The 24,900-nt window shown below is 49.7% G+C and overlaps 1 protein-coding gene across 2 annotated transcripts in view; it reads left to right on the forward strand.

Annotated features, from left to right (window-relative positions):
• The first annotated feature begins 341 nt into the window (after nt 1–341).
• SCARB1 (scavenger receptor class B member 1) overlaps nt 342–24,900 on the forward strand; it is a 76,116-nt gene continuing 51,557 nt past the window's right edge. For both annotated transcript variants that reach the window (XM_063085872.1, XM_063085871.1), the window contains exon 1: nt 342–683. In XM_063085872.1, coding sequence (XP_062941942.1) covers nt 558–683 — 126 coding nt within the window. In that variant the 5' untranslated portion in view covers nt 342–557. The remainder of the gene's footprint in view (nt 684–24,900) is intronic.

The following is a 24,900-nucleotide window of genomic DNA, read 5'->3' on the forward strand; positions in this document are numbered from 1 at the left end:
GTTCCTGAGTGAGCGGGTCAATTCCTGCTAAACATAGGCAGCGATGATGTCTCCTGACAGAGGAAGTGGGAGAGGAGGGAGGAAAGGGAGGGAGAGAAACGCAGGGAGAGGAGAGCTAGGAGGGGGAAGGGCGCCAGGCCTGGAACACCCGCTGCGAGACCTCCACGGCTCCCGCCCGGAGACGGAAGCCAGGGGGGGAGGTCGGCCACCGTTTGGCGGGGCGTGTCCTGGCGGCCGTGGCCCCGCCCCTCGACCCGTCCGATCCTCGACCGCCCCCGCCCCGCCCCCGGCCCGCTCAGGCTCCGCCCCTCGCCGCTCCCGCCCTCGCGCGCAGGCCCGAATCCCTGTGCCCAGGGCGGCCCGGGGGCGGTCCAGCCAAGTGGTGATGGCGCATAAAACCTCTGGCCACCTGCCGCCCACTCCTCCGTGCGCTGCTGTCCGGGGCCCGCCGTCCCCGAAGTCCTCTCCTCTGTTGCATCTGTCGCCTTGGTCGCCGTCCCCGTCCCCCTGCAGGCGCGGAGCCCCGCAAGCGCCGGGCGGACACCAGGGCGCAAGACATGGGTAGCAGAGCCAAGGCGCGCTGGGCGGCCGCGGCGTTTGGCGTCACGGGGCTGCTGTGTGCTGTCATGGGCGTCGTCATGATCGTGATGGTGCCCTCGATCATCAAGGAGCAGGTCCTCAAGGTGGGTGAGGGGCACCCCCGGGGGTCCGTGTGTGGGGTCCCAGCTGAAGAGCGCTGGGCGCCGAGGAGGACCGAGCGCACTGCTGGTGGGTTGGCTACCGGAGCCGGTATCGGTGCTCTGGGCCGGAGCGCATCGGAAGGGGCAGCTGCCCACCTCCCCAGTACCCTCACCTGTCCAGACTGAGGGTGGGGGCAAGGAGATCACCCGGCGGCTTTGCTGGAGGCGCAAGCCAGGGTTGGGGATGCCTGAAAAAGAGATCACCTGGGGGTCCGACCCCACCCTAAGGGGTCTGGGGGCCCACGACGCGTCAGGAGTATGGGCATGTTATCCCCGTGGCGCCGCTCAAACGCCTCTGTTTTTCACAGCAGCCAGTAGCAGTGTCTGGTAAAATTAGGGCTGCACATGGCTTGTATTCTGTGAGTCCATGAGGACAGGAACCTTCCGTTCATGTGCTCTTGTGAGGCTCATGTGGGTGCCCGGCCCATAGTAGGTGCTCAGGAGAGCATCCTTGCTGTACAGAATATTCTCACAGAAACCGTTTCTCAGCAGCAGAATGCCCAGTTCTGTTCTCTACCCACACTGCCTTCTTGATGCAGACTGGAAAAGATAAGCTGCTTTTCTCCCCAGATTCACGCAGAGGCAGGCAAAAGCCCGAGTCCCTCTGAGCACACACAGCCTTCGTGCACCATCGCCCTTTTAACCAGGGATACAAATTGGGCCGTTAGCTGGCCTTGAGACCAACAGACTGCCCCAGGTGCCTGGGCGGCCTGTTTGAATGAGCCTGGAGTTAGCAAAGCGGGGGAGATTGCACACTGTCATTTTTGAGTTAAAAGCGTCTCAGAGCTTTGACCGAGGCTCACCTTTGTGGAAGATATAGCCAGACACAGAGTTGAGTTGAGGATGCGGATACTGCCATGCCAGTTGACATCTTTTTCCCTTAGCCTGCTTCTTTAGACTGAGTTTCCTAAGAATCGGGACTCGTCCACATTTCATGTCTGTGCCTTGTGTACAGAGTGAATGAATGAAGGATACTTCTGCTGAGACCCCACTGCCCCTTCTTGGGACCCAGCTGGCTTTAAAGATGGAGCAACGTTTGGCATTTCTCAAGGTCTCTGGGTGGGCAGTTGCCTGAGTCATATTGGTCACTCTGTGTCTTTTTTTTATAGTTTTTCAAATCTTGGCTCATTAAGTCCTGTAATCTGATTGCAAAGAGGTCCTGGTGGATGGTGGCACTGCCTATGGGGATGGGGGGAAAAGCTTACGATGTGGGAGAGGCAGAACTGTTTCTTCCTCCCCGTGGAAGTGCAGAGGTGTTTCTCTGTGATGCTTTTCAAAGTGGCTGTGCAAGCTTTATTTCAGTGACAGCCTTGTGGTTTCTGCCATGGCATGTTCATACACCATGAGCATGCACACTGCCGGCTCCCTGGAGAGGCTGTCACTCAGGTAGTGCAAGCATGTGACCCTAGGCAAGGAGCACCTAGTCTCTTGTTTGGGGAGTATAGGGGGATTGAAACCAGATGAAGAATCTTGTCAGCCCCATCATTCTTGGGCTTATTTCAGGGTGTTTTCTTTCTCAGGGTGTTGGTTGGCTTAAAGGTGTCTAGGGGTGTGTGTGTGCACCACTGAATTTCCCCAATCCTCCTCTTGGCTTCCAAAGAGGAAACCACATTGTTCTCAGTTGTCCTGGAGCTGGGAGCTCTGGGCTTAAAGCTGTGAGAGCCTTCCAGCATCTTTCATGTGAGCATCCCAAAGGTGTTTGGTTTGGGGCTGAGTGGCGTGGAAGCAGGAAGACATGCCCAGCCCAAAACAGCCAGTTCTTGGACAGCCCAGGCTGGAGCAGTGGCCAAATGCCTTCTCGCCGAAGAAGAAGGTCTGTGTTCAGGGGACCAAGAGGGTGGGACACTAGAGTAGGGAGGGACTGCCCACTGGTGTTTTCTTTGGCTGTACATGTTCATGTGCAACTTGAATGGGAGGTCTTGTGCTTTGATTTTTTTTTTTTTTTTTAATGCGCTTTGGTTAATTCAAGAAGTCCATATGTAAAAGACATGAATACTTGCTTGTAAAAAAAAATTCAAATTGAGGAAAATAGAGAAAGTTCCCCCATTTTATTCCCCTCCTCAGATATTACCACCATCGGTCAATGTTAATACATGATTTTTACATAAATTGAACTATATACTATGTATAAATATCCTGCAGTTTGCTTTCCAATTCAGTCGTGTTGCTTGAAGATTTTTCTATGACAGAACATATAAATCGACCACATCTTTCTTCACCACTGCATGGTGTTCCTTTGAATGGATGTTCACTTGTTTACCTGTTTTTCCATTGACTGATAATTTTTTCTGTCACAAACGACAGTGACTGTCCTGATTCACACCTGTCTGTGTGCATGTATGAACACTTCTATCATGTAGGCTTCTAGAAGTGGAGCCAGTGGTGTGCTCAGTTTGAGTTTTGCTAGTTACCACCAAATTGCCCTTCTGAATGGCTCTACTGTTTACACTGCCCCCAACAAGGTGCAGGACTCCCCCACGACCCATCATCTCTACTGTCATTGGAGATGACTGGTCTAGTATTATCATTTTTTTGTGTTCATCTGATGGGTTTGATTTACATTTCTCACATTCCTCATGAGGTTGAGCAGGAACATGATGCATTTTGAAAACTGTGTTCGTTTCTGCAGTTGAAGGTTGTAGGCCTGGCTGTGCCATTGCTGCCATTTGAAGTAACTGGGACCTCAGACCAGTTACTTCACCTTTGATCTGGGGCTTCCTTCTTCAGCTCTAAGACAGGGATCAAATCTGATTTGCCTCCTGGAGATATTACACAAGGTACAAAGGACATGTGTGTGGAAGTGCCTTGGATGTACCTAGTTTCTCATTTGAGTTTGACAACTTTATGAGACAGGCTGAGGCTTTGGAATTTTTCCTTCCTCATCTGTAGATGAGGAAACTGAGGCACGGCAAAGGTCAGTTACTTGCCAGGGTACAGAGCTTGTGACAGTGGTGGACAGGAATCCTGATCACAGAATCTCAGTTTACCCTTCAATAAGGGAACAGGAAATAAAGTGGAAGGTCTTCTTCCAGTGGATTTCTAAGCAAATGTTAGAAAGAAGGAACTAGATACATATGTTTCAGCATGGGTAGGTCACAAAAACACATTACTAATTGAAAAAAGCTCTGGGGCTATTTATGTTTTCTAAAAAACCCCACCAAACAATATTCTGTATTTTTGGTGGGTTGATATTAGTGCAGGTAAAAGCTTAGAAAAAGGTGTGGAAGGATACACTCTAGTCTAACAAAGTGGTTACTCTGAGGAGAGAGGGGCGGAGACTGGGGGTGTGGCCAAAGGAAACCTAATACTTTATCTGTAATGCTCTTTTTTTTTTTTTTGAACAAAGAAAACGTATTTAAGTATTATGTGTTTAATTAAAAATTGCACGTGAACAGATACATAGCTTTCTGCAAATACTGGCTATTGAATTAGACACATATACACACTGGAGGCACATGGTGGAGGGGCCCTGTGATTGAGGGTACTTAGAGAGGCCTTGGGGCAGTGAGACTCGTTTTTTCTCCTTTTGCCTGGTGGGTAGGATTGGACAGAGGTGTTCTGGGGGCTTACTCTGTGCCAGGCAGGCTTCAAAGCACCTTTGCAAATATCATCTCATTTAGTTTTGGCAGAGTGCTGTGACACACGACTTAGTCACTGTTGTTAAGGAAACAAGCAGAAGAGAGCAATTTGCTGCAAGTGCCCTTGCTGGGGTGAGTGTATGTGCGCGCGCGCGTGTGTGTGAGAGAGAGAGAGAGTGAGAAAATGTCCCAGTGTGTGTTTGTGTGTGTGTGTGAGAGAGAGAGAAAATGTCCGTGTGTGTGTGTGTGTGTGTGTGTGTGTGTGTGTGTGTGTGTGTGTGTGTGTGTGTGTGTGTGTGTGTGTGTGTGTGTGTGTGTGTGAAAATGTCCCAGAGGCAAACCCATGAGGACGGGGACTCTTGTATCCACTGTCTGGATCTGAGGCTGGCATTCAGTTGGCCTCACGTATTTGAATGAATAATGAAGGCACATTCCAGGTCTCTGGGGGTACATGTTTAAGTTCCTGCATGTCTCTTGTCCTCCAGGGAAGGCTCCTCTGCCAGGCCACCATCTGCGATGATGGGTCTCGTGGCCTTCTTCCATGTCCAGGAGGAAGGCTGAGTCCCCTCTGCTGTCTTTAAGTTGGTTTTTCCAGTTGGAATCAGCATCTGGTACTTTATCCACTAATTTTCCAGATGCTCAAGGCCTCCCCCACCTGTGTTCCCCGTCTTGATAACTGGTACCTCCATTTGTTCCACCAGGTGTGGAAGCGAAAACCTTAGGTCGTTTTTGCCTGCATGTTTTTTTTGGATACCCCTGTAGCTGGTATATCAGCAAATTTTATTGACTTTACTTTGAAAGCATATCTGGAATCTGACCCCTTCTCACCATCTCCACCACTGTGGCCTCCCTGTTCACTACTTGGACTGGTGCAGTAGTCTCGTCCCTGGTCCCAAGGTAGCCAGAGGGATCCTGTTAAGTCATGTTGCCCCTTCACTCACAACCCTTTGAGGTTCCCATCACACTCTGAGTGAACCCCAAAGTCCTTTCAGCAGCCTGAAGACCTTCCATGCCTTGGCTTTCTTTTCCTCTCTCACTTCCCTGCTGTATCAGCCTCTTGCTCACTTGGCCGTGCTCACCTCTTTGGTGGTCCTTGGGCCTGCCAAGCCTGGTCCCACTTCAGCGTCCCTGGCTTGCTTTCCCTCTGCCTGGAAGGCTCGACTCCCAGGTATTCCTCACTTCCTTAACCGTCTCCCCCATTATGTTATTTGTGCATTCTCTTTCTCCCTCATGAACATGGAAGTCTGCTGGGGCAGGGGCTTTCCTGTTACTGTCACTGCAGAGTCCCTGAGGGCCAGAGCTGCACCGGTGCTCATGGTAGACCCTTGAACATTAGGATGGCAGGATGGACTGGCAGCAAACACTCTGCGATTGGCTGTTTCTTCACCCCCACCCTGCCCGCAGCCCGAGCCTCACACTCTTCATTCTGTCCTGTCCTCCCTCAGCAAGCCCAGGCACGAGGCGGTGAGCCCAGGCACAGGAGCCAACCTGGGGATAGCCAGGGGATGTCACGGACTGTCCCTGAGTTGTTTTTGCCCTTTGGCAAATCTCCTCGCCAATCAGTTAAAAAGTGGGAGTTGATAATAGATAACAGTTAATGAGCACTTATGTGCTAGTCGCTGCTGTTCTAAGAGTTTTAATTGTATTAACTCATTTCATTTAGTCTCTAAATAGCTCCTGTTACCTATGTTTTATTGAAGAAGATGGATGCACAGAGATGGAAAGTAACTTGCCCCAGGTCACACAGCTTGAAGTAGTAGAATCAGGATTTCAACCCAGGGAGCCCGACTCCAAAGCTGATACTGGCCACCCCCATAGACTATGTCCTCCCTGCTCTCCATATTTCTGAGCAGCTCAACTTGGCACTTGATGGCAGAGCAGGGCCCTTCTCATATTCTCTTCTTGGGTCGGCCCTTTCTTTTCTCTGCATCGCCAGTGGGCAGCAGGGTCCATTTCAGTATTTTCTCCTTATAACTACCTCCCAAAAAACTGCTGGTGCAGAGTGCCCCCAGCTATCTCCCTTTCTGGGGGCAGTTTGACAGACCCAGGGACATGTTCTACAATTACAGATGCCACGTGAAGCTTAGGAAGGCGGCCCCTTCCCCTGTCTCTCCCAGCAGCTCCTGGCTGGCTCCCACCTGTCCTGCAGGGTGCACTCAGCTACCTCTGTGCCTTTGCCAGCCCTCCAGATATGTCTTGCAGGACTCCCACAGGTGGACACGTAGGACAAAGCTGTAGAGTTTATCGATGGCCACACATGGGGCGGGGCTCCTTTCTCGGGGGGCAGGTCGGATCACAGGTGTGCTCTGATGCTGTTTTCTTCCTTTTTCCTGCCACTGAGCTTCCTTTTTCTCCTGGCACGTGAGAGGGCTACTTCAGCTTACTCCATTGAAACAGCTGAAAAACAAGGTCCTATTTTTAGTTTCCCTGAGTCTAGTTTATTTTTGTTTCTCTCTTTGCTCCTGATGTATTTGCTTCTCCCTGGCTTTAAGAGTGTGTGTGTATGTATGTACACATGTGTGTTGGTGTGTGTATGCTTGTGTGCTGGTGTTTGTCCATGTGTGCTGATGCTGTACACATGAGTGCAGATGCACAAACGTGTATCTGTGTGCACACATGTGCCTTGATGTGTGACTGTGTGTTGATGCATGTGTGAATATGTGTTGATGTGTGCCATGGATGTTGCTGTATTTGTATGCGTGTCCACATATGTTGGCATATGTTCATGCATGCCCACATGTGTTGATGTAGGCACATGTGTGTTGTGTGTCTGTACATGCATATGGATACACACATATGCATGTTTATGTGTGTCCGTGTTGCCCTTGTGTGTTGATGTATTGTCCACATGCATCTGGCGTTCCCGAGGTCAGGCCTGGCCAGGGCAGTGTTTGCTGAGCACAGATCTTCCCATTCCAGGAAGCATTCCTCATCCCTTCCTGGAATAACTGATACTTTCTGTGCCCCCACCCTGTGATTGAACCTGATTAGCAAGAACTTGGTTAAGCTCAGCTACCTGGAATCATTTTATTCTGGCCTTCAACTTCTAGCAAATGATTTGGAAGTGAGTCTATGTTGAGGACTTTTTTTCCTGGATCCCAGTGGTGACTTGGCACAGGCTTGTCTGCTCCAACCATGTCAGGGGGTCCTGTATGTAGGTCATTAGCTCCCAGAAGAGTGATCCCCTGTTCTTGGTCAGCAAGAGAGGCCCATGTGGTCATAAGCCACTCCCCCCGTAATCTCAGGACAAGAGAATTCAGTTAGGGAGCGTCCACCTCCAGCCTTCTGCTCTGTGAGGATCTAGGCAGCTCCAGTACCATAAACACATTTATATGATGAGGATTCAACTGCAGGGCTCGACCAAAAATAAAAACACAGAACGAAAAGAGAATCCCACACATCCCTCCCTATTCAAACATGGCCTTGGCCTCCACTGACCAGTGAGTGGCCGGGCCAAAGCTGAAATGCAGAGAAATGAAAACAACACGAAAAGGTTCCTTCTTGGCTTTGGAGCCATAAAGGGTCCAGGAGCTAGCGATTTACCCGTTGTGTGGGCAGGGATGATTTTCCTCCTAAAGCCCTTGGGTAAGATTCACAGCTGCTCAGTCTGCTCAGAGCCTCCCCAGACCCGAAGCTCCCAGCACCCTCATGGTGCAAGCCATGGCTATCTGAATTTTCTTGTTTTCTCCTTCCTCCCTCTACACCACGGTTTCTTCCTGTTCACTGATTCCCTAGTGCCAGGGAGGGGTGTTGCTTTGCCTCTCACGGATTTATCACCCCTTTTCCCCTGGGTGATGGAGCCATCAAAGATTACTCAAAGCCCATCTCTTCTGAGCAGTGAGAAGCCCTGAAAAGGGTTTAATCTCCCAGAACCCTCAAGAGTGAGGCATTCCTTCCATTTGGGAAATTAACCACGAATTGGGGTTCTCTTCCTGCATTTATTCTTCAGACCAGGAAGTTACAGGAAGGGAACACAAGTGGGGCTTTTTCTAAGTACAGTTTAACAAGTTTAACAGTAGGCATTCCATAGTGCAATTTTCAAGAAGTTAAGTTGATCCACCAACAAAAGCTTGATCTTAGCAAACATTCTCTTCTTACAGCAATTTCCCAGTATCTTTACATATCAATTAGTAACCTGTCTGTCTTTGAGCCAGCAACCTTGCTGTTACAATTCTTTATCTTACAACAGAGACTATATAGCCTGGGGAAAATTTCCTGTCCTTTGCAAGGTTAATACTTCAAACTGCAAGGCTTTGGAAAACCAGGCCCTGTGAAGTACATTTGTTTTATGCATACTTCACAGAGGGGGAAGGAACAGAAGTGGTCTGACCCTTGTTTGCTTCCTGGCATTTTGGGTGAAGTTCCTTCCACCTTTCTCTGGAAGTTTCTAGAAGACACTCTAAATGTCCTTCCCCTTCAACTTCCTTCTGCCTCGCGGGCTGGCTGCTCTCGGTCTCATCTGCTGGCATGTCTTTATCTCCCTGGCCTCTGGCTGTTGGAGCGTCCCAGGGCCCAGGCCTTGCCACCCTTTCTGTGCGGCTCATTCCTGGGTGAGCTCAGCCATCCTCATGCATTAAATGCCCTCTTTGTCATGACCACTCCCAAACTGGTATCCCTGGGCCCAGGCCTTACCCTTGAACTCCAGACATGAGTGTTCAATGGCAGACTCCACATGTCCCTTTGGGGGGTCACAGCAGCTCACACTTACCCTGACCCATTCCTCATCACATCCTCCTCAGACCTGCTCCTCCCCCACACTCCCATCTCAATCAATGCCCAACCCCCCATCCTCCAAGGGCCCAGGCCAGAGCTGTGGAGTCAGCCTGGACTCTGTTCTCTCTGCTTCTCTCCTTGAACCCAACTGCTTGTCACCATGCCTGTGGAGCCATCAACTCTGCTAAGGCACCACCAACTCTCATCTGGATTCCAGCATCCTCCTCCTCCTGGCTGGTTTCTCCACGTCCACCCTTGATCTCCTAGTCCAAGGCACCACCAACTCAAACCCCGATTCCTACATCCATCTGTGTCCCGGCTGGCCTCCCTGCATCTGCCCTTGCTCCCTATTAGGGTTTTTTTGATACAGCAATGAGAGGGATCCTATTAAAACTGCAGTTAGATCACCGTCCTCCTTTGCTCTGAGCCCTGCAGTGGCCAGTCCCATCCCCTGAGGAGTCAAAGCCAAGTCGTCTCCCTGGTCCATGAGGCCTGCACCATCCACCCTGACACCTCTCTGGCCTCATCCCCATCCCCTTTTCCTTGTACACTGGCCTCCTGGCCATGCCTCAGATATTGGCACAATCCGCCTTAGTTCTTCCTCTGCCCTGGAGCCCTTTCCCCTAACAGGTGTGTGCCTTGCTGTCTCACCTGTAGGTCTTTGTTCAGATCTCACCTGCTCAGGGCCTGTCCTGACCTCCCTTTGTTAATATTACAAGCTCTGTCCCCATCTCCCGTGCCCCCAGCCCTCCTTACCCTGCTGTGCATCATGTTTGTTGTTTGTTGTCTATGTCTCCCCATGAGAATGTGTGGGTAGGGACCTTTGTGTCATTCACTGCTGTGTCCCGAGCACCTGGAGTGATGCCTGGTACGTAATTGTAGGCTCTCGAATATTTATTGAATGGATGTTTGAAAGACAAGGGTTGTTTTACAGGATGGTTTGTGACTAGAGGCAGGTTGCATCCTATGCAGGGACAGGGGGCCTGCTTCCTTCCACCTGCCACGGCCACCACCGCAGGCTGAGCCACCAATACTTCCTCGTGGGGCTATCTGCTGTGCCTCTTCACACTACTCTGCTATCAGCTCTCCCCATCGACATCAGAATGCTCTTTTAAAAATGCACATTGAATCATTTCACAAAGCCGATTAAAACCTTCCTGCATTTGGTATCAGACTTGTGTGCCCCCACGGCCTATAAGTTCCCACATCATGGGCCCCTGCCTCCCTCAACTCTTAGCATTCCCACCCTGCTGCAGCTGCACAGGCCTTTCTTTTCCTCCAGTGTGTCAGTCTCTTTCTCGCCTCAGGTGCTTTGCACATACTGTTCCTTCTGTGTGGAATGCCTTTTCCTCCAGGCTCTTATGCTTGATTCCTCTTTTGTGGTTTGGCTCAAATGTAACTTCTTGAAGAAGACACTGCTGATCACCAGCTCCCCCAGTGGACAGTTGCTCCCACCTCCACTGCCTGTTCCATCTGTGTTACCACCACTGCATGCTATTCCCTTCTGAGCTCTCAACTTTTTCTGAAATGGTCATGTTTGCTTGCTTGAGGTTCCATGGCATAGTTGGAAACCCTTGTCTAAGGTAGAGACCTGGCTAAGATGGGACTCTGGGCTGAGGCAAATCCCAATGGGGATTCCCAAAAGCATGGACTTTGGAGCCAGACTCCTTGGTTTCAATGTTGGCCCCTGCACTTCCTGTCCGTGTGGCTGTAGGTGAGTTACATAACCTTGCTGTGTTTCAGTTTCCCCAGGCAGGCCTCCTTCCTAGTGTGGTTGTGAAGGCTGAATGAGTTCATATGCTCTAGAGAGCACCCAGCTACCTGGATCCCTGGGGTACATCCACAGATTCAGGGCCTGAGTCTTAACAAGCTTGGTCTGGATTCCAGTGACTTCTTTCTAGTTCCAAAGTCTGGGTGTTTCCCCTGTTGGAGCATTGGTGTCTTCTGATTGACCCCTTTCCTACCCCAACACGAAGGAACAATGGCTAGGAGGAAGGGACAGAGGTTTACAAAGGTGTAATCAAGGCTGTCTGTGGGCTGTAGGGAAAGGGCACCTGTCCTGGCAGGGGGCCAAGGGCAGGGTGGAGGTTGGTTCTGGGGCCACCTCCCTCTGGCTGCAGGAGGGAAACAGGGAGCCTCCTGCGGCATATTGGTCCCATCAGGTGGCTTGGATTGGGGTGGAGCTGGGGATGTTTTCCTCCCTGCTGCATTTAAGCCTAAATTCATTACTTAAAGTGGAAACTTTAACTTTTCACTTTCTCTTCCTCATCAGCAGAAACTGTGAGGCTGGAGTCAGGAGACTGAGGTTCATTCTGCTGGTGATTTTACTCTGAATGAGACTGTGGAGGTGTGGCCTGTGTGCATGTCATTTATGCAAAATTATCTACACGCACTTAATCAAACAAAAGGAAAATAGCAATGATGCCTGCAAGTGACTCAGTTAGTGTTGGTGCAGGGACAGGGTGGGGAAGGAGTTTTTTGCGATCCTGCTGTTTTCTCTGTGATAGAGCATCTGACCAGGCTGAATTCAGTTCTAGAATTAAAGATTCATATGTTTTTGTATGTATCTTCAGTTCCACTTGCCAATAGCTTCATATGAGGCTTCAAAAGTATGGGGCCGGCCTGTGGCTCACTTGGGAGAGTGTGGTGCTGATAACACCAAGGCCACAGGTTCGATCCCATGTAGGGATGGCCGGTTAGCTCACTGGGTGAGCGTGGTTCTGACAACACCAAATCAAGGGTTAAGATCCCCCTACCAGTCATCTTTGAAAAAAAAAAAAAAGGGTAATTAGAGAATTTTCCCCTGCTAAAAAAAGTTGTGGAATGAATGTTCATTGGCTCTGATTGGCTGGGCTTGGGTCACATGCTCATTCCTGGACCAATCACTGTGGCTCAAGAAATGGACTGCTCTGATTGGTCAGGCTTGGGTCACATGCCCATTGGGTGCCAGGGAGTTGTTTTTCACCAAATCACCAGGACTCAGGTGGGAATGGGACGGTGCCATAAAGGAAAAAGGAGGGGCTATTAGCAGAAGGAGGAAAGGGTGACAGGCAACAAAAGTGGTGGTCTGCCCACTCGCCCCTCATAGCTTCCCCATTTCATCCCCACGTTCCTCTCGCTGTTTCTCGCTATTCCAGTATTAGAAATTATTTTGTCTGTATTTCCAAAACCTTTTGAGGAGGTGGAGCTTATCAGCTAATTGTCTTTATCCGGGAATATTTCATAAACTCTCAGATCGTTAGATCTGCAGCTACTGGGTTTCACTCAGTCCCATCCTTTAGTTTTCCTTTGCGGAAACAAAACCTGGAGGGAGCAGGGGTTTACTCAAGGCCACGGAGCTAGTTACCAGTGAATGCTGGCAGGGCAGACTGTTCCAGGCTAGCTGGGGAAGTGGGATGCTGGATGGAGGCCAGGAGAGCAGGGGAAGCAGGAATTGGAAGGGGCCTGGGCAGGTATAGGAGCAAGTCGTTAATTAGCGTCCTTCAGGCAGAAAGTCCCTGGGGTCCCATCTACACCCTTGCCTGCTCACATCCTGGCGGTAGGACTGGGCGGAGGTGTTTTTAATAAACTGGGAGAGATGTCAGGGTTGGAGTGTGACAAAGTTCAGGCTTTGTCCACCTCAGGCAGGAGGTTCTGGGGAGGCACGCTGGCCAGGATGGGAGGATGAGTCTAGTGCTCCGTGGCCTCCATCAGAATCTGACCAGTTGCAGCTGCAGAGGAGTTGATGTGGAATCCCGGGCACTGGGTATATTCTGCAATGTGTCCCAGCACACATCTCAGCAACAGTCCCTTGACGAAACACTGCCAACCTACTAGCCCTTGCCCCAAACCCTGGGGCATACCCTTCTTTACTTGGGACAATGTGGTGGCTGCAGCTCCTACCTCAGATGTGTGGGGGAGGAGTCCACCAGGACAGCCAGGCCCCAGGGCCTCTGGGAGCATCACTGTGTGAGCCGAGAGTGCCCTAGGTGCCTACAGGAGCACCTTCCAACTGGGTGAGGGGCATGGGGCAGAGTACGACGTGAGGAGCTGGAAGGTGGTTGGCTCTGGCATGTCACCGTCAAGGTCAGACAAGACTTCTCAAGTCCTCAAGCTTTACTCCAGCCCTTGGAAGGGTTTCAGCTTCCAGGAGCTTAGGTGGACCCAAGCACATGGGCTTTGGAGGCAGGCAGCCCAGGTTTAAATCCTGGCTCTGCCAGTTCCCAACTGGGTGCCTTTGGGCAAGTGACTCAGCCTTTCTGTGCCTTTTTCCCTCTTTTGTAAAATGTAGTTAATAAAAGTATCTCCTATGAGTGGTCTTCAAAAAGTTTATGGAATCATTCATGTTATCTTTTAATTCTATTTCTACACAAACTTTTGGAAGTACCCTCATATATAGGACATTTATGAAGTTGTAGTTGGCATGTGACAAGCTGTTAAAATTCAGCTTGGCAAGTGTCACCTGTGTGTTTGCTGTTTTCACCATCTTAACCTTATTGACACAGATACGTAGAGGGATCAGTGGATCAGTCTGTCATCAGTTTACTGAAATGGCACCACACTCTGCATGCTTTCCTATGCCTTGCTTTTCTCACTCGGTCGTCACTTGTCTAAATCTCCCTCAGTCCCCAGAGATTATCTGGTGATTATCGTGTCCGTTTCCCTGGAAGATTGCGAATGCTCCACAATGTGGACCTACTGCAGTTGGTGCAGCTGTTTCCACGAGGGAGCTTTCAAACTGTACGACAATCTGCAAAGCAGCCGCTCGTGTTCTTTTCCTACCTCAAGGTTTTACTTTGACAAATTTTATTTTGGAAAAATTGCAAGAACAGTACAATTTGCTGTGCTTGTGGTCTCCTTCTCTCTCTCTCTTTCGTTGCTGAACCTTTTGAGAATCATGTGTAGACATCATCACCCAAAAGACTGCAGCCTGCCTGTCTGAATGACAGGTATGTTGTTCTCCACACTTAGGAAAGCTCACAATAATTCACTTCTTTAATCTAACACTCAGTCTGCTTTCAGATTCCTTGATGTGATGGTCCCAACAGCACCCTTTATAGCAGCTTTTCGTTTTAATTGTTAAATTCAGGATCACGTCCTGTGTCTGGTTGCTTTGTCTGTTTGTCCTCTCTAACCTAGACCAGTCCTCTGGCCCTTTACTTTTTGCTGGATCTTTCATGATCTTGGTGTTTGTGACAGGCCCAGGCCACTATTTTTGGCAGGACGTTCCTTGATTTGGATCTGCAGATTTCTTCCTCATGAGAGCACATGTTCGTCCCACAGACTCACACACAAAGGCCTCTTTGTGGAGATCAGGTGGGAGCAGAGCTCTCCCGGCTGAGCTGGGGTGGGTGTCTGGGCCTCCTTCAGCCTGGCAGCCCCACCCCACAGTGGGCCAGGATCCCAGGGCGAGTTTGAACCCCTGGACTGGAAGAAGCCTGTGATTCCTCCCAGCCCCTTCCTCTACTTGCTTCCTAATTTTCCTGGCTCTGATTCCTTGCTCTCACACCATGATGTCCTGATGCTTCCAGAGGCCCCCAGCCAGCCCATTTCCACCCCAGCACCATCACACAGGAAGTGATGAGAGGTCCTCTGGGCTGGAAAGGTTGTGGGGCTCTAGGGGTGCCAGGGCTGGTCTGGGAAAGAGGGGAGGCTGGTGGAGTGGCAGATGGAGGCTTCTCCCCGTTTCTCCTCCCCTCACCTGGCCTTCTGAGTCCTGCAGAAATTCTTCTGCTAGATCATCTGGCCCCATCTGGCCTCCTGGAAGGCGGGCGGAGGTCACGCTGGCTTTACTTGGCAGAGAGCCGATTGCAGCCGGGATCCCTTGGCAACTTCAGGATCAGTAAAGGCTCCCCAATCTTTGGGATTTCCTTTTCCCACCTGACCCCGGGCTCCCTGGACTCCACTTGCTGCAATCTTCAGCTTCACACTTTCAACACAGAGTCTTTGATTTCTTTTTATTATGAAATATCGCTCACTTCGAGGAAAGTATGTAACACACATGCAGTTAAATAAATAATTAAAATGAACATGCATGTGATCCCCCCAGATTAAAAAAACTAGAACCTTGTCTACCTCCAGAAGCCCCTGCAGAGGAAACTATGCTTGTTCCCAGCTTGCTTTCTTTTCAATAGCATCATTTCCCTATATCCATCCCTAAATGCTGGGTTTAGTTTGGTCTGATTTTAAACTTTACTGGAATGGAATTATACTCTCTGAATATTTTTTTTCTTGGTGTATTGCTTGGAAGATTTATCCGTGTTGTTGCAATAAACCACACCTCATTTTCATGGCTGTATAATATTCCATGAGGGCATCACAGTTTATCCATCTTATTCATGATGGCTGTGAGTATGTCCAGTTCTGGGTTATGAGTATTCTTGTACCCCTGCCAGCCAGGTACACCTGCCTGAGTTCCTCTAGGGTCCATAATTTGGAGTAGTATGGCTGGTCATGGTGTGTGTATCTTCACTTTTATAGGAAAGTGCCAAACTGTTTTCCAAAGTGATTGCAACAGTTTTTACTTCCATCATTTGTTTTCTATTTAATATATATATTTTTTTCTTTTTGGTTGGCTGGCTGGTATGGGAATCTGAACCTTTGACCTTGGCATTATAAGACCATGCTCTAACTACCTGAGCTCTCTGGCCAGCCCTATTTAGTAATTTATTGAGGTAAAATTCACGTAACATAAAATTAACCATTCTAAAGTGAACAATTCAGTGGCACTTAGTACATTCACAATGTTGTGCAACCACCACCTCTCTCTGGTTCCAAAACATTTTCATCACCCCAAATTTGAACTTTGTACCCATTAGCAGTTCCTGTCCATTTTTCCTTCCTCCCTCCTTCCCAGCCCTAATCTACTTTCTGTCTCTACAGATGTGCCTGTTCTGGATATTTCTTGTAGACAGAATCACTCAACATGTGGCCTTTTGTGGCTGGCTTCTTCAGCTTAGCATCATCATGTCTTCAAGGTTTGTAGCGTGTGTCAGAACTTCACTCCTTCCTATGGCTGAATCACATTCCGCTGTATGGATGGACCACGTTTTCTTTATCCATTCACCTGTTGATAGGTATTTGGGCTGTTTCTGCCTTATGGCTGTTGGGAACAGTGCAGCCGTGAACCTGCGTGTACATGTACTCTTTCAACTCCTGGTTTCAGTCATCTCCTTCCATTTCCCCTTCCTCTCATCCTCCCATTCTTGAGCCCTCTTTGCCCCAGAGCCCATCCTCTCTGTGGCTGTGTCTTTAAATATGAGTGTGTCCTCGTACCACATGCAACACTGGGGGTCTGCACACAGAACAGTGGGCAAAGGCACAGGTTCTGGAGTTCACAGTCTTGAGTCCAAATCCTGGCTCTATCTCCTGCCAGCTGTGCAACCTTGGGCAGGTTCCTCAGATCTCTGGGCTTTGGTAGGGGTATTAGTTGGCTCGGGCTCCCATAACAAAAGACCACAGGCTGGGTGGCTTAAACAACAGACATTTATTTCCTCACAGTTCTGGAGGCTAGAAGTCCAAGATCAAGATGTTGGCAGGGTTGGCTTCTCTAGAGGCCTCTCTCCTGGGCTTGCAGACGGCCGCCTTCTCCCTGTGTCCTCATGTGGTCTGTCCTCTGTGTGCACACATCCCTGGTGTCTCTGTGCGTGTCATAACTCCTCTTCTTATAGGGACACCAGTCAGATTGGATTAGAGCCCACACTAATGGTCTCATTTTAACTTAATCATCTCTTCGAAGGCCCTACCTCCAAATACAGTCACATTTTGAGGCACTGCAGGTTAGGCCTCCAACATATGAATTTTGGGGGGACACAATTCAGTTCATAAAAGTAGGGCACCTATAAAATGGGATAAAACCACACCTTCCTATAGGATTGAGGTGAGGATTGAGTGAGTTCATAGGTGGCAAGTGCTTTGAACTGGGGTGGCCCGGGGAAGCCCCACATGTGCATACTGTAAATCTCTGGGACAGGGTTGCTGTGGCGTGTGTGATACTCTTGCTCCCTGCTGACTTTTCTAGTGCCACCCTGTTTTTTTTTTTTTTTTTTAAAAGATGACCGGTAAGGGGATCTCAACCCTTGACTTGGTGTTGTCAGCACCACACTTAGCCAGTGAGCAAACTGGCCATCCCTATATAGGATCCGAACCTGTGGCCTTGGTGTTATCAGCACCACACTCTACCGAGTGAGCCACGGGCCGGCCTGTGCCACCCTGTTTGAAATCTATGTTGCTAAGTGTGAGTGACTCCTTGCTTGTTGTGGCTGCCTGGACTCCCTAGTTAATAACATTTATCACCTTTTGTTTATTCCCTTAGTGACAGGTACCTTGGCTTGGTCCAGCTCCCGCCTCCACAGACAGCAAACACCCTGGAACCTGCTGCCTTGGGCTCCTCAAGAATTTCCTTGGAATGTGCTGGGGGTGGGATTGCCATGGGGCAGTGAGGAGCCAGTGTCACTAAATTGGAAGGGCTGACACTGTTTACCCTCATGTCACTCCAGCGCTTGATACACCTTCTAGAATTTTTGTCCTCCCAATGGGTGTGCATAGTCATGCGGTGTTCTTTTGACTTGCATTTCTGGGTCATGAATTTGAGACTTCTTCCTTTTTTGTAACTTGGCAAGTGGGAGTCTGGGGCTCAGAGAGTTTGAGAGGCTTGTTCGAGGGTCATATAGCAAACAGGAGCTAGACCCCAGGCCTGGGGCTTGGTGTGAACAGAAATCTGTGGTCCCCAGTGACTGAGGTCTGGTGTAGGGAGAAGATGAGAAGTTCTTTCTTTGGACTGAGAGGCCCAGAGAGTGGTCGGCTCTTGTAGAGGACAGGGAGAGAATGTGGATCCTTCCTGTTCCCTCCCTGTCTGCTAATGTGTGCTTGTGGCCTCCTTGGTGTGTAACTGTATACATGTGTGTTAGTCTTCTAGGGCTGTGTAACAATGTACTGCAGACTAGGGGCTTATACAACAGAAATTTATTCTTTCCCAGTTCTAGGGGCCAGAAGTCCGAAATCAAGGTGTCAGCAGGGCTGGTTCCTTCTGGAGGCTCTGCAGGAGAATCTGTTCTGGGCCTTACTCCTGGCTTCTGGTGGCTGCCGCAGTCCTTGGCATTCCTGGCTTCTTGATGCATCACTCAGTCTCTACCTCCATTTTCACACTGCTTCCTCTGTCCTCTGCTCTTCTTGTAAGGACGCGTGTCATTGGATTTAGGGCCCACCCTGAATCCAGAATGATCTCTTCTTGACATTTTTAACTTGACATCTTCAGAGACCCTATTTAAAATAAGATCGCATTCTGAGGTTCCAGGTGAACATGAATCGGGGGGGACACTCTCCGCCAGTACAGTGTGTGTGCATGCGTGGACGTATGCCCGTCCTCAGACCTGCAGCATTCTGGGCTCAAATCCAGGTCCCACCACTTGAGTTCTGTGTGAACTAGATTTCCTCCTGAAAGCCAATTTCCTCATCTGCAGATGGTTGCAATTTTCTCTGCCCTCACGAGCTAGAGGTCAAGTGGGGCAGCTTTGGATGGTCACGTAACTCAGGGGGACTGGATGATGTGCCTGGTGGGGCCCAGCATAACCCTGGCTGGCACTGGAAATAAGATAAGGAAATTAAAATGGGGACATGATTAAACACATGGAAAGTGTACAGAAAGGAGTTGAACCTCTGGGAAGGTACAACGTGAACCTGCTCTCCCTGCCCCCTAACTGGTCCTTGCTCCAGAGGGAACTCTGATTTATAGTTCCTTCCTGGAAAACAAGTGTTTGTGTCCACAGGGAAGGGTCCGCGCCCATATCCTTCCCTTCCTGGTGCATGCACACATGGGCACGCATTCCCCATGCCTTTCCACACCTTAGCTGGGCACCTAGGTGGATCTTGGGGTCTCTCATTCTGGCACATGCCTCGCCCTCATCCCGACATTGGGTCCCCTTTCCTCCCTGTGGCTTTGCCAGTGGGACACTGCAAAGGACAGGACTGTGTTTCCTTATTGCCGGAGCAGTGAAGAAGGGACCTGGATGGCAGGGAGACCTACCTCTGAGATGTTGGGGTCCATTCCAGAAAAATCTTCCTGTAGTGGAAAACACCTGCATGTCTCCTGGAGCTTTCTCAGGGGACTAGTTTCCTAGGACTGCCATAACAAATCACCCCAGACTTGGTGGCTTAAAACAACAGAAAGGAATTCTCTCACCGTTCTGGAGGCCAGAAGTCTGAAATTAAGGGGTCAGTGGGGCCATTCTCCCTCTGAAGACTCTAGAGAAGGATCCTTCCTGGCCTCTTCCAGCTTCCGGTGGCTCCAGCTGTTCCTTGGCTTGTGGCTGCATCATTCCAGTGTCTGCCTCCTCTCACATGGCCTTCTCTGTGTGTGTCTTCTCTTATAGGGCATTTGTCATTGGATTTAGGACATACCCTAATCCAGGATGATCTCATCTCTTGACCTTTAACTTAATTAATTATAACATCTGCAAAGATCCTTTTTCCTAATCAGGTCACATTTACAGGTTCCAAGTGGATATATTTTTTGGGGGGCCACCATTGAACCCACTATAGGAAGGAAAACATTAACAACACTAGCCAGCCTTGACTGAGTGCTTGCTGTGTGCCAGACACCGTGCTGCGTGTGGTATAAGCATTTGCTAATTGAACCCACAACTACCCCTGCCCCCGCCAGGGTAGTTATGCTTATTTTCCAGCAGTCTCAGAGAGAGGTTGAGGTACCTTCCTGAGGGCACATAGCTGGGGATGGAAGCCAAGTCTCTTTCACAACCTGTGTACCCCACTATTGACCAGAGGTCATGTCTTGACTGCACATGGGCCCAGGCCTGGCTGGACATATGTTTTGTTCAGTCCACACTGCTATTAAAAAAAAAATTAAATTGGTAGCCTGCTTTTAAATATTGACAGATTTTACATCTGAATCTAGATTTCTAAGCTCTCATGACAAACTGGAGGATCTACAGAGCAGCTGTTGGCAAAGCTGAGACATGTCTGCCCCCATTTGATGGGGTCTGTCCTCACCAGGACAGTTCTTTCTAGCTGTGTGGCTGTGGGCAGGAAACCAGGCTTCTCTGTGCCTCAGTTTCTTCATCTGGAAAATGGGGCTTGTAATAGCCTTTGCCTCACAGAGCTGTTGCGAGGGAAAAACGGGTTGATAAGTGGGAAATGCGTAGGTGCTGCTGTTGTGGGCAGTGAGGTGGCTGTGTCAGGCTTTTTTGTATAAATTAAGAGCCAGTTCATGAAGGCCGTCTGTGGTCCCATGTGATGAGAAGTTCCCAGAGGAAAGCTGGGCTGTCAGTAGCCCTGTGTGGTTCTGAGGCTGCTTACAGCCTTAGACCTGCTGTAAACCTCCTGCCTCAGTTTCCTCATGTGTCACTGCAGCTGCTCTATCTTGCCAATTGAGGTAATAATGTAAAGAATGAAAGAATACCATTTATTGTTGTAATTATTCTCTCAATATATGTAGCAGTATAGAGTGAGTATTAAGAAAACAGGCCCAAATTCTAGCTGTTGTCTCAGGCACTGACCTAGCCTCCTTGAGCTTCAGTTTCCCCATCTGTAAGGTGGGACGATTTTAGTGTCGACTTTGCAATATGCCCTGGCCTCGGGCAGTGCCCTAACCTTCTCGAGCCTTGGTTTTCTCATCTGTCACTGGGATGGCGTTAGCGTCTACTTCGTCGAGACGGGGTGAGCATTCAGTGAGTGGTGTGGGCATTAGCTGTGGGGATGATGATGGGGGTGGTAATGAAGGGTGGGTCTGGGAACCTTGAAAAGCAGGGGATAAACCCAGCCTGACTGGGGAGTGGTGGGCAGGCCATGCTGGCGGGAGCTGTGGCTGTGGCCATGGGCGTGCAACCCGGCTCTTGCTGTCCCCTCCTACAAGACACTGGGATTGACGTGGCTGACCTCCACGCTCCCTCTGGCCCTGACAGTTGTGATGTGTGGCCTGGGAGTGCAGATAAGTGCAGCAAAGATGTCTATGTCCTTGGTGGGGGGAGGGCAAGGGGACGAGGCCAGGCATGCTGGGGCCAGGGACAGAGTCCAGCTGAGACATGAGATTTCCTTCAGCGCTGGGGGGGGGTTTCCTTGAACCCTTTCAGGCATGGTGACATGATAGCCATGTCAGCCTTGCGTTCTGCTGCATTCCCCACTTTCCTGGGCCTCTCACAGTATGGGGGCTGGCTGAGCCCTGGCAGGCAAGGCGCTGAAGCCTAAGGTGTCTGTTTCACCTGGACAGGTGAATGCTTGGGGCCAGTAGCCAGCACAGACAGGGTGCCTTCCCGCCCAGGCCAAGAGTGACCTTGGTGCTTTGCATTTATCACCAGCTGTTCTGGTATATTTACAATCCCCACTTTACAGATGGGATGAACCCCAGAGGACAATTGCCTCTGGGCAGCTGTTTATGAACCAGCCACGTTGGGCAGACAGGAAGGGGGCTGGGTGTTGTGAGAAGGAGGGACCCCTGAAGGCCACATGGGGGGGGTTGCTCATTCCTTCAGCACACGTTTACTGTGTGTGGATTGTGTCCCAGGCGCCCGAGCCACAGCCATGGTCAAGGGAGACCAGGTCCTGCTCAGGCTGCTGCATTCTAGCAGGATGCACCGTGGACAAGCCAACGAACATACACACACACAAGGAGTTTGGGTTATGGGAAGAGCTGTGAAGGGAACAGGCAGTCGAGGTGACATTGAGTGACTGGTAGGGAGGGGGCTCCTTTGGATGGAGCAGTCAGGAGAGCTTCTCTGAGGAGCGGTCTATAGGCTGACCAACAAGCACATGAAAAGATGCTCAACATCACTCACTTGTCATTAGGGAACTGAAGATCAATGAGATGCCACCACATACCTTTTAGGATGGCCCCTGTAAAAACACAGAAAGTGGGCCGACCCCGTGGCTCACTCGGGAGAGTGCGGCGCTGGGAGCGCCGAGGCCGCAGGTTCGGATCCTATATAGGGATGGCCAGTGCGCTCACTGGCTGAGTGTGGTGCGGGCGACACCAAGCCAAGGGTTGCGATTCCCTTACCAGTCACAAAAAAAGAAAAAAAAAAACCACAAAAAGTGACAAGTGTTGGCTAGGATGTTTGGAACCCATGTGCACTGTTGGTGGGAATATAAAATGGTGCAGCCTCCATGGAGGCTCATCAAAAGATTAAACATAGAATTACTATATAATGCAGCAGCAGTTTCACTTCTGGGTATGTACCCAAAAGAAATTAAAACAGGGACCCGAAGGGATACTTGTACACCCATGTTATAGCAGCATTATTCACAGTAGCCAAAATGTGGAAGCAATCTGAGTGTCCATTGACTGATGACTGGGTAAACAAAATGTGGTCTATACATACAATGAAATATGATTCAGGCTTAAAAAGAAAGGAGATTCTGACACATGCTCCAACATGGATAAACCTTGAGGACATTGTGCTAAGTGAAATAAGCCTGTCACAAAAGGACAAATAATGTATGATTGCGTTTATATGAGCTACCTAAAGTGGTCAAATTCCTAGAGACAGAAGGTAGAGGGTGGTTGCCAGGGGTTGGGGGAGGGGAATGGGGCATTATTGTTGAATGGGTATAGAGTTTCAGTTTGGCAAGATGAAAAGAGTTCTGTGACAACTTTGTGAATGTACTTAATGCCACTGAATTGTACAACTTAAAAATGGTTAAGATGGCAAATTTTATGTTATGTGTATTTTACCACAATTCAAATTTAAACAAAATTGTGGTATGGTTTAACCTGAAGGAAGAATTGGTACCAGCCGCTCCAGATGGCTTGGGACAGGCTGCTGGTTTGTAGATGGTAGACCAGATGGCTCAGCCCATTGGCCATGGTCAAATTCCACCCACTTGAGTCTCTTGCAAAAGACTTAGCCTTTGAAGGAGGCAGCCCTGAGCTTCTGATTCCTCCAGGCCTAGACCACAGTTGCCCCATCCTACAAGACCTTGGCAAGCTTCACAATGCGTTCTTGAACTGGGGCCAGTGGCAAGCCAAGGAAGGCTCATTCAGCAATCATCCTCCAAGGCATATTTGCCTCCTGCGGGCCATCTCAGAGCAGACCCACATCCTCTGTCATTTCATTCTCTCTGTATTGCTGCTGGGGCGGAAGGGATTCACACCCCCCTGGGGCATATCAGGGGACCAAGCTGGGCAGGAGCTAAGTGAGTGAGACCAGAACCAGGTCTCGGGCACTTTCCCTCTCCCTGATGTCCACAATCCGGTCTCATACACGAAGCTGGTGTGGCAGGGGACAGCCCTTCTGGAATTTCTGAATGGTCCAGGACAGGGGTTGGCAAACTTTGTAAGGGGACAGGTGGTAAATATTTTCAGCTTTGCGGGCTGTACGCGTTGTGTCTCAACTACTCGGCTCTGCTGCTGTCATGCAAAAGCTGCCCTGGGTGATCCATACGTGGGTTGGCGTGGTTGTGTGCCCACACAGCTTTAATTATGGACAAGTGTCAAATTTGTATGATTTTCATACGTGACAAGATGGTGTTTTTCTTTCAATTTTTTCACCATTTAAAAATGTAAAAGTCCGGGGCTGGCCGATGAGCTCAGTTGGTTAGAGCATGGTGCTGATAACTCCAAGATCCAGGGTTCGATCCCTGTGCTGGACAGCTGCCAAAAAGAAAGAAAGAAAAAAGTGAAACTACTCTTAGCTCCTGGGGTGAGTAGGAACAGATGTCAGGCTGGACTTGGCCCACGGGCCATAGTTTGCTGAAGCCTTTCTAAGAGTAGAGAGGGATAATGTTCTTGCCTGGGAACAACCAGCTTTGTTACTTGGAATGATGGAGTTAAGGAGTTTAAAGGAACAGTTATTCTCTGCCTGATTTATGTGGCAGAAGTGGGGCTGGGATCAGCCCTGGTGGAGACTGTGCTTGCCAAAAAGAGCTCGTACAGGTGGGCGGCCTGGACTTCCTGTCATGGTGGTGTAATTGGGGATCAGGGTGGGGTCCTGATTTGGGGAGTGGAGGGTGCGATTGTGCTTGGTTTGCCTTGGGGGTCAGGGATCAGGACTATGTGTGCCTTCCAGCAGTCTCCTCACTTATATGAGATCTTTACTCATTCACGCCTGCGGTGAGCCTTTACTGAGGCAACAGAACACAGTGGTGAGAGCAAGGCTTTGGGGTCAGACCCAAGTTCAAGACCGTCTGCCACTGCTGGGTTTGTGCTCTTGGGCAAGCAAGTGGTTTAAATTCTCTGTACCTCACTTTCCATGGAGCCAATAACAGTACCTACCTCATAGACGAATTATTAGGTTTAAATACAAGAATGCGTTGTTTCAGATGGGTTGCTTTTGGCAGCAAGCAATGTAAGACCTGCCTCCAAGTGGCTTGTAAACTGTGGACGTTTATCATCATGCTTAATGAGATGGGCAGTGATAGGTGTTTCCAGACTTGTTCAGCATTTCATCAACATCAGAGCACTGGGTTGGTATCTGCAACTCTCTTGGCCTTGCCCTCTTGGTCTCATGGCTGCCACAGTGCCAGACATCGCACTGTCACACAATATTATTCAAAGCCAGGAGGGAGGGATAGTGCAATGGGAGGGCTCTGCTCAGGTCTTCCTCTTTTATTGGAAAAGGAATTTTTTTCCCTAGAAGCTTCCAGCGGGCTTTGCCTTTCCTTCTTATTGGCTAGAACAGGTTCATGACTAGAGTCTAGGCACACTTTTCTCTAAGATTTAGGGCTTTCTACCTAATACTTGAACCAAGTCAGGGTTCTTTTAGTGGGGTTAGGGACAGAGGCAGCCTTTGGGTGGGTAGCAGCACTGTCAGTCACATGCACATCAAATGCTTGTTTAGCACATGGCCTGGCACTCAGTAAATGCTAGCCGTTGTCATCATTAACCTGCTGTGTATCAGGCATGCAGAGTTTTGACAAATGAATGTAATTGATAAATAGCA

The sequence above is a fragment of the Cynocephalus volans genome, chromosome 2 (assembly GCF_027409185.1).
Source record: "Cynocephalus volans isolate mCynVol1 chromosome 2, mCynVol1.pri, whole genome shotgun sequence".
NCBI lineage: Eukaryota > Metazoa > Chordata > Mammalia > Dermoptera > Cynocephalidae > Cynocephalus > Cynocephalus volans.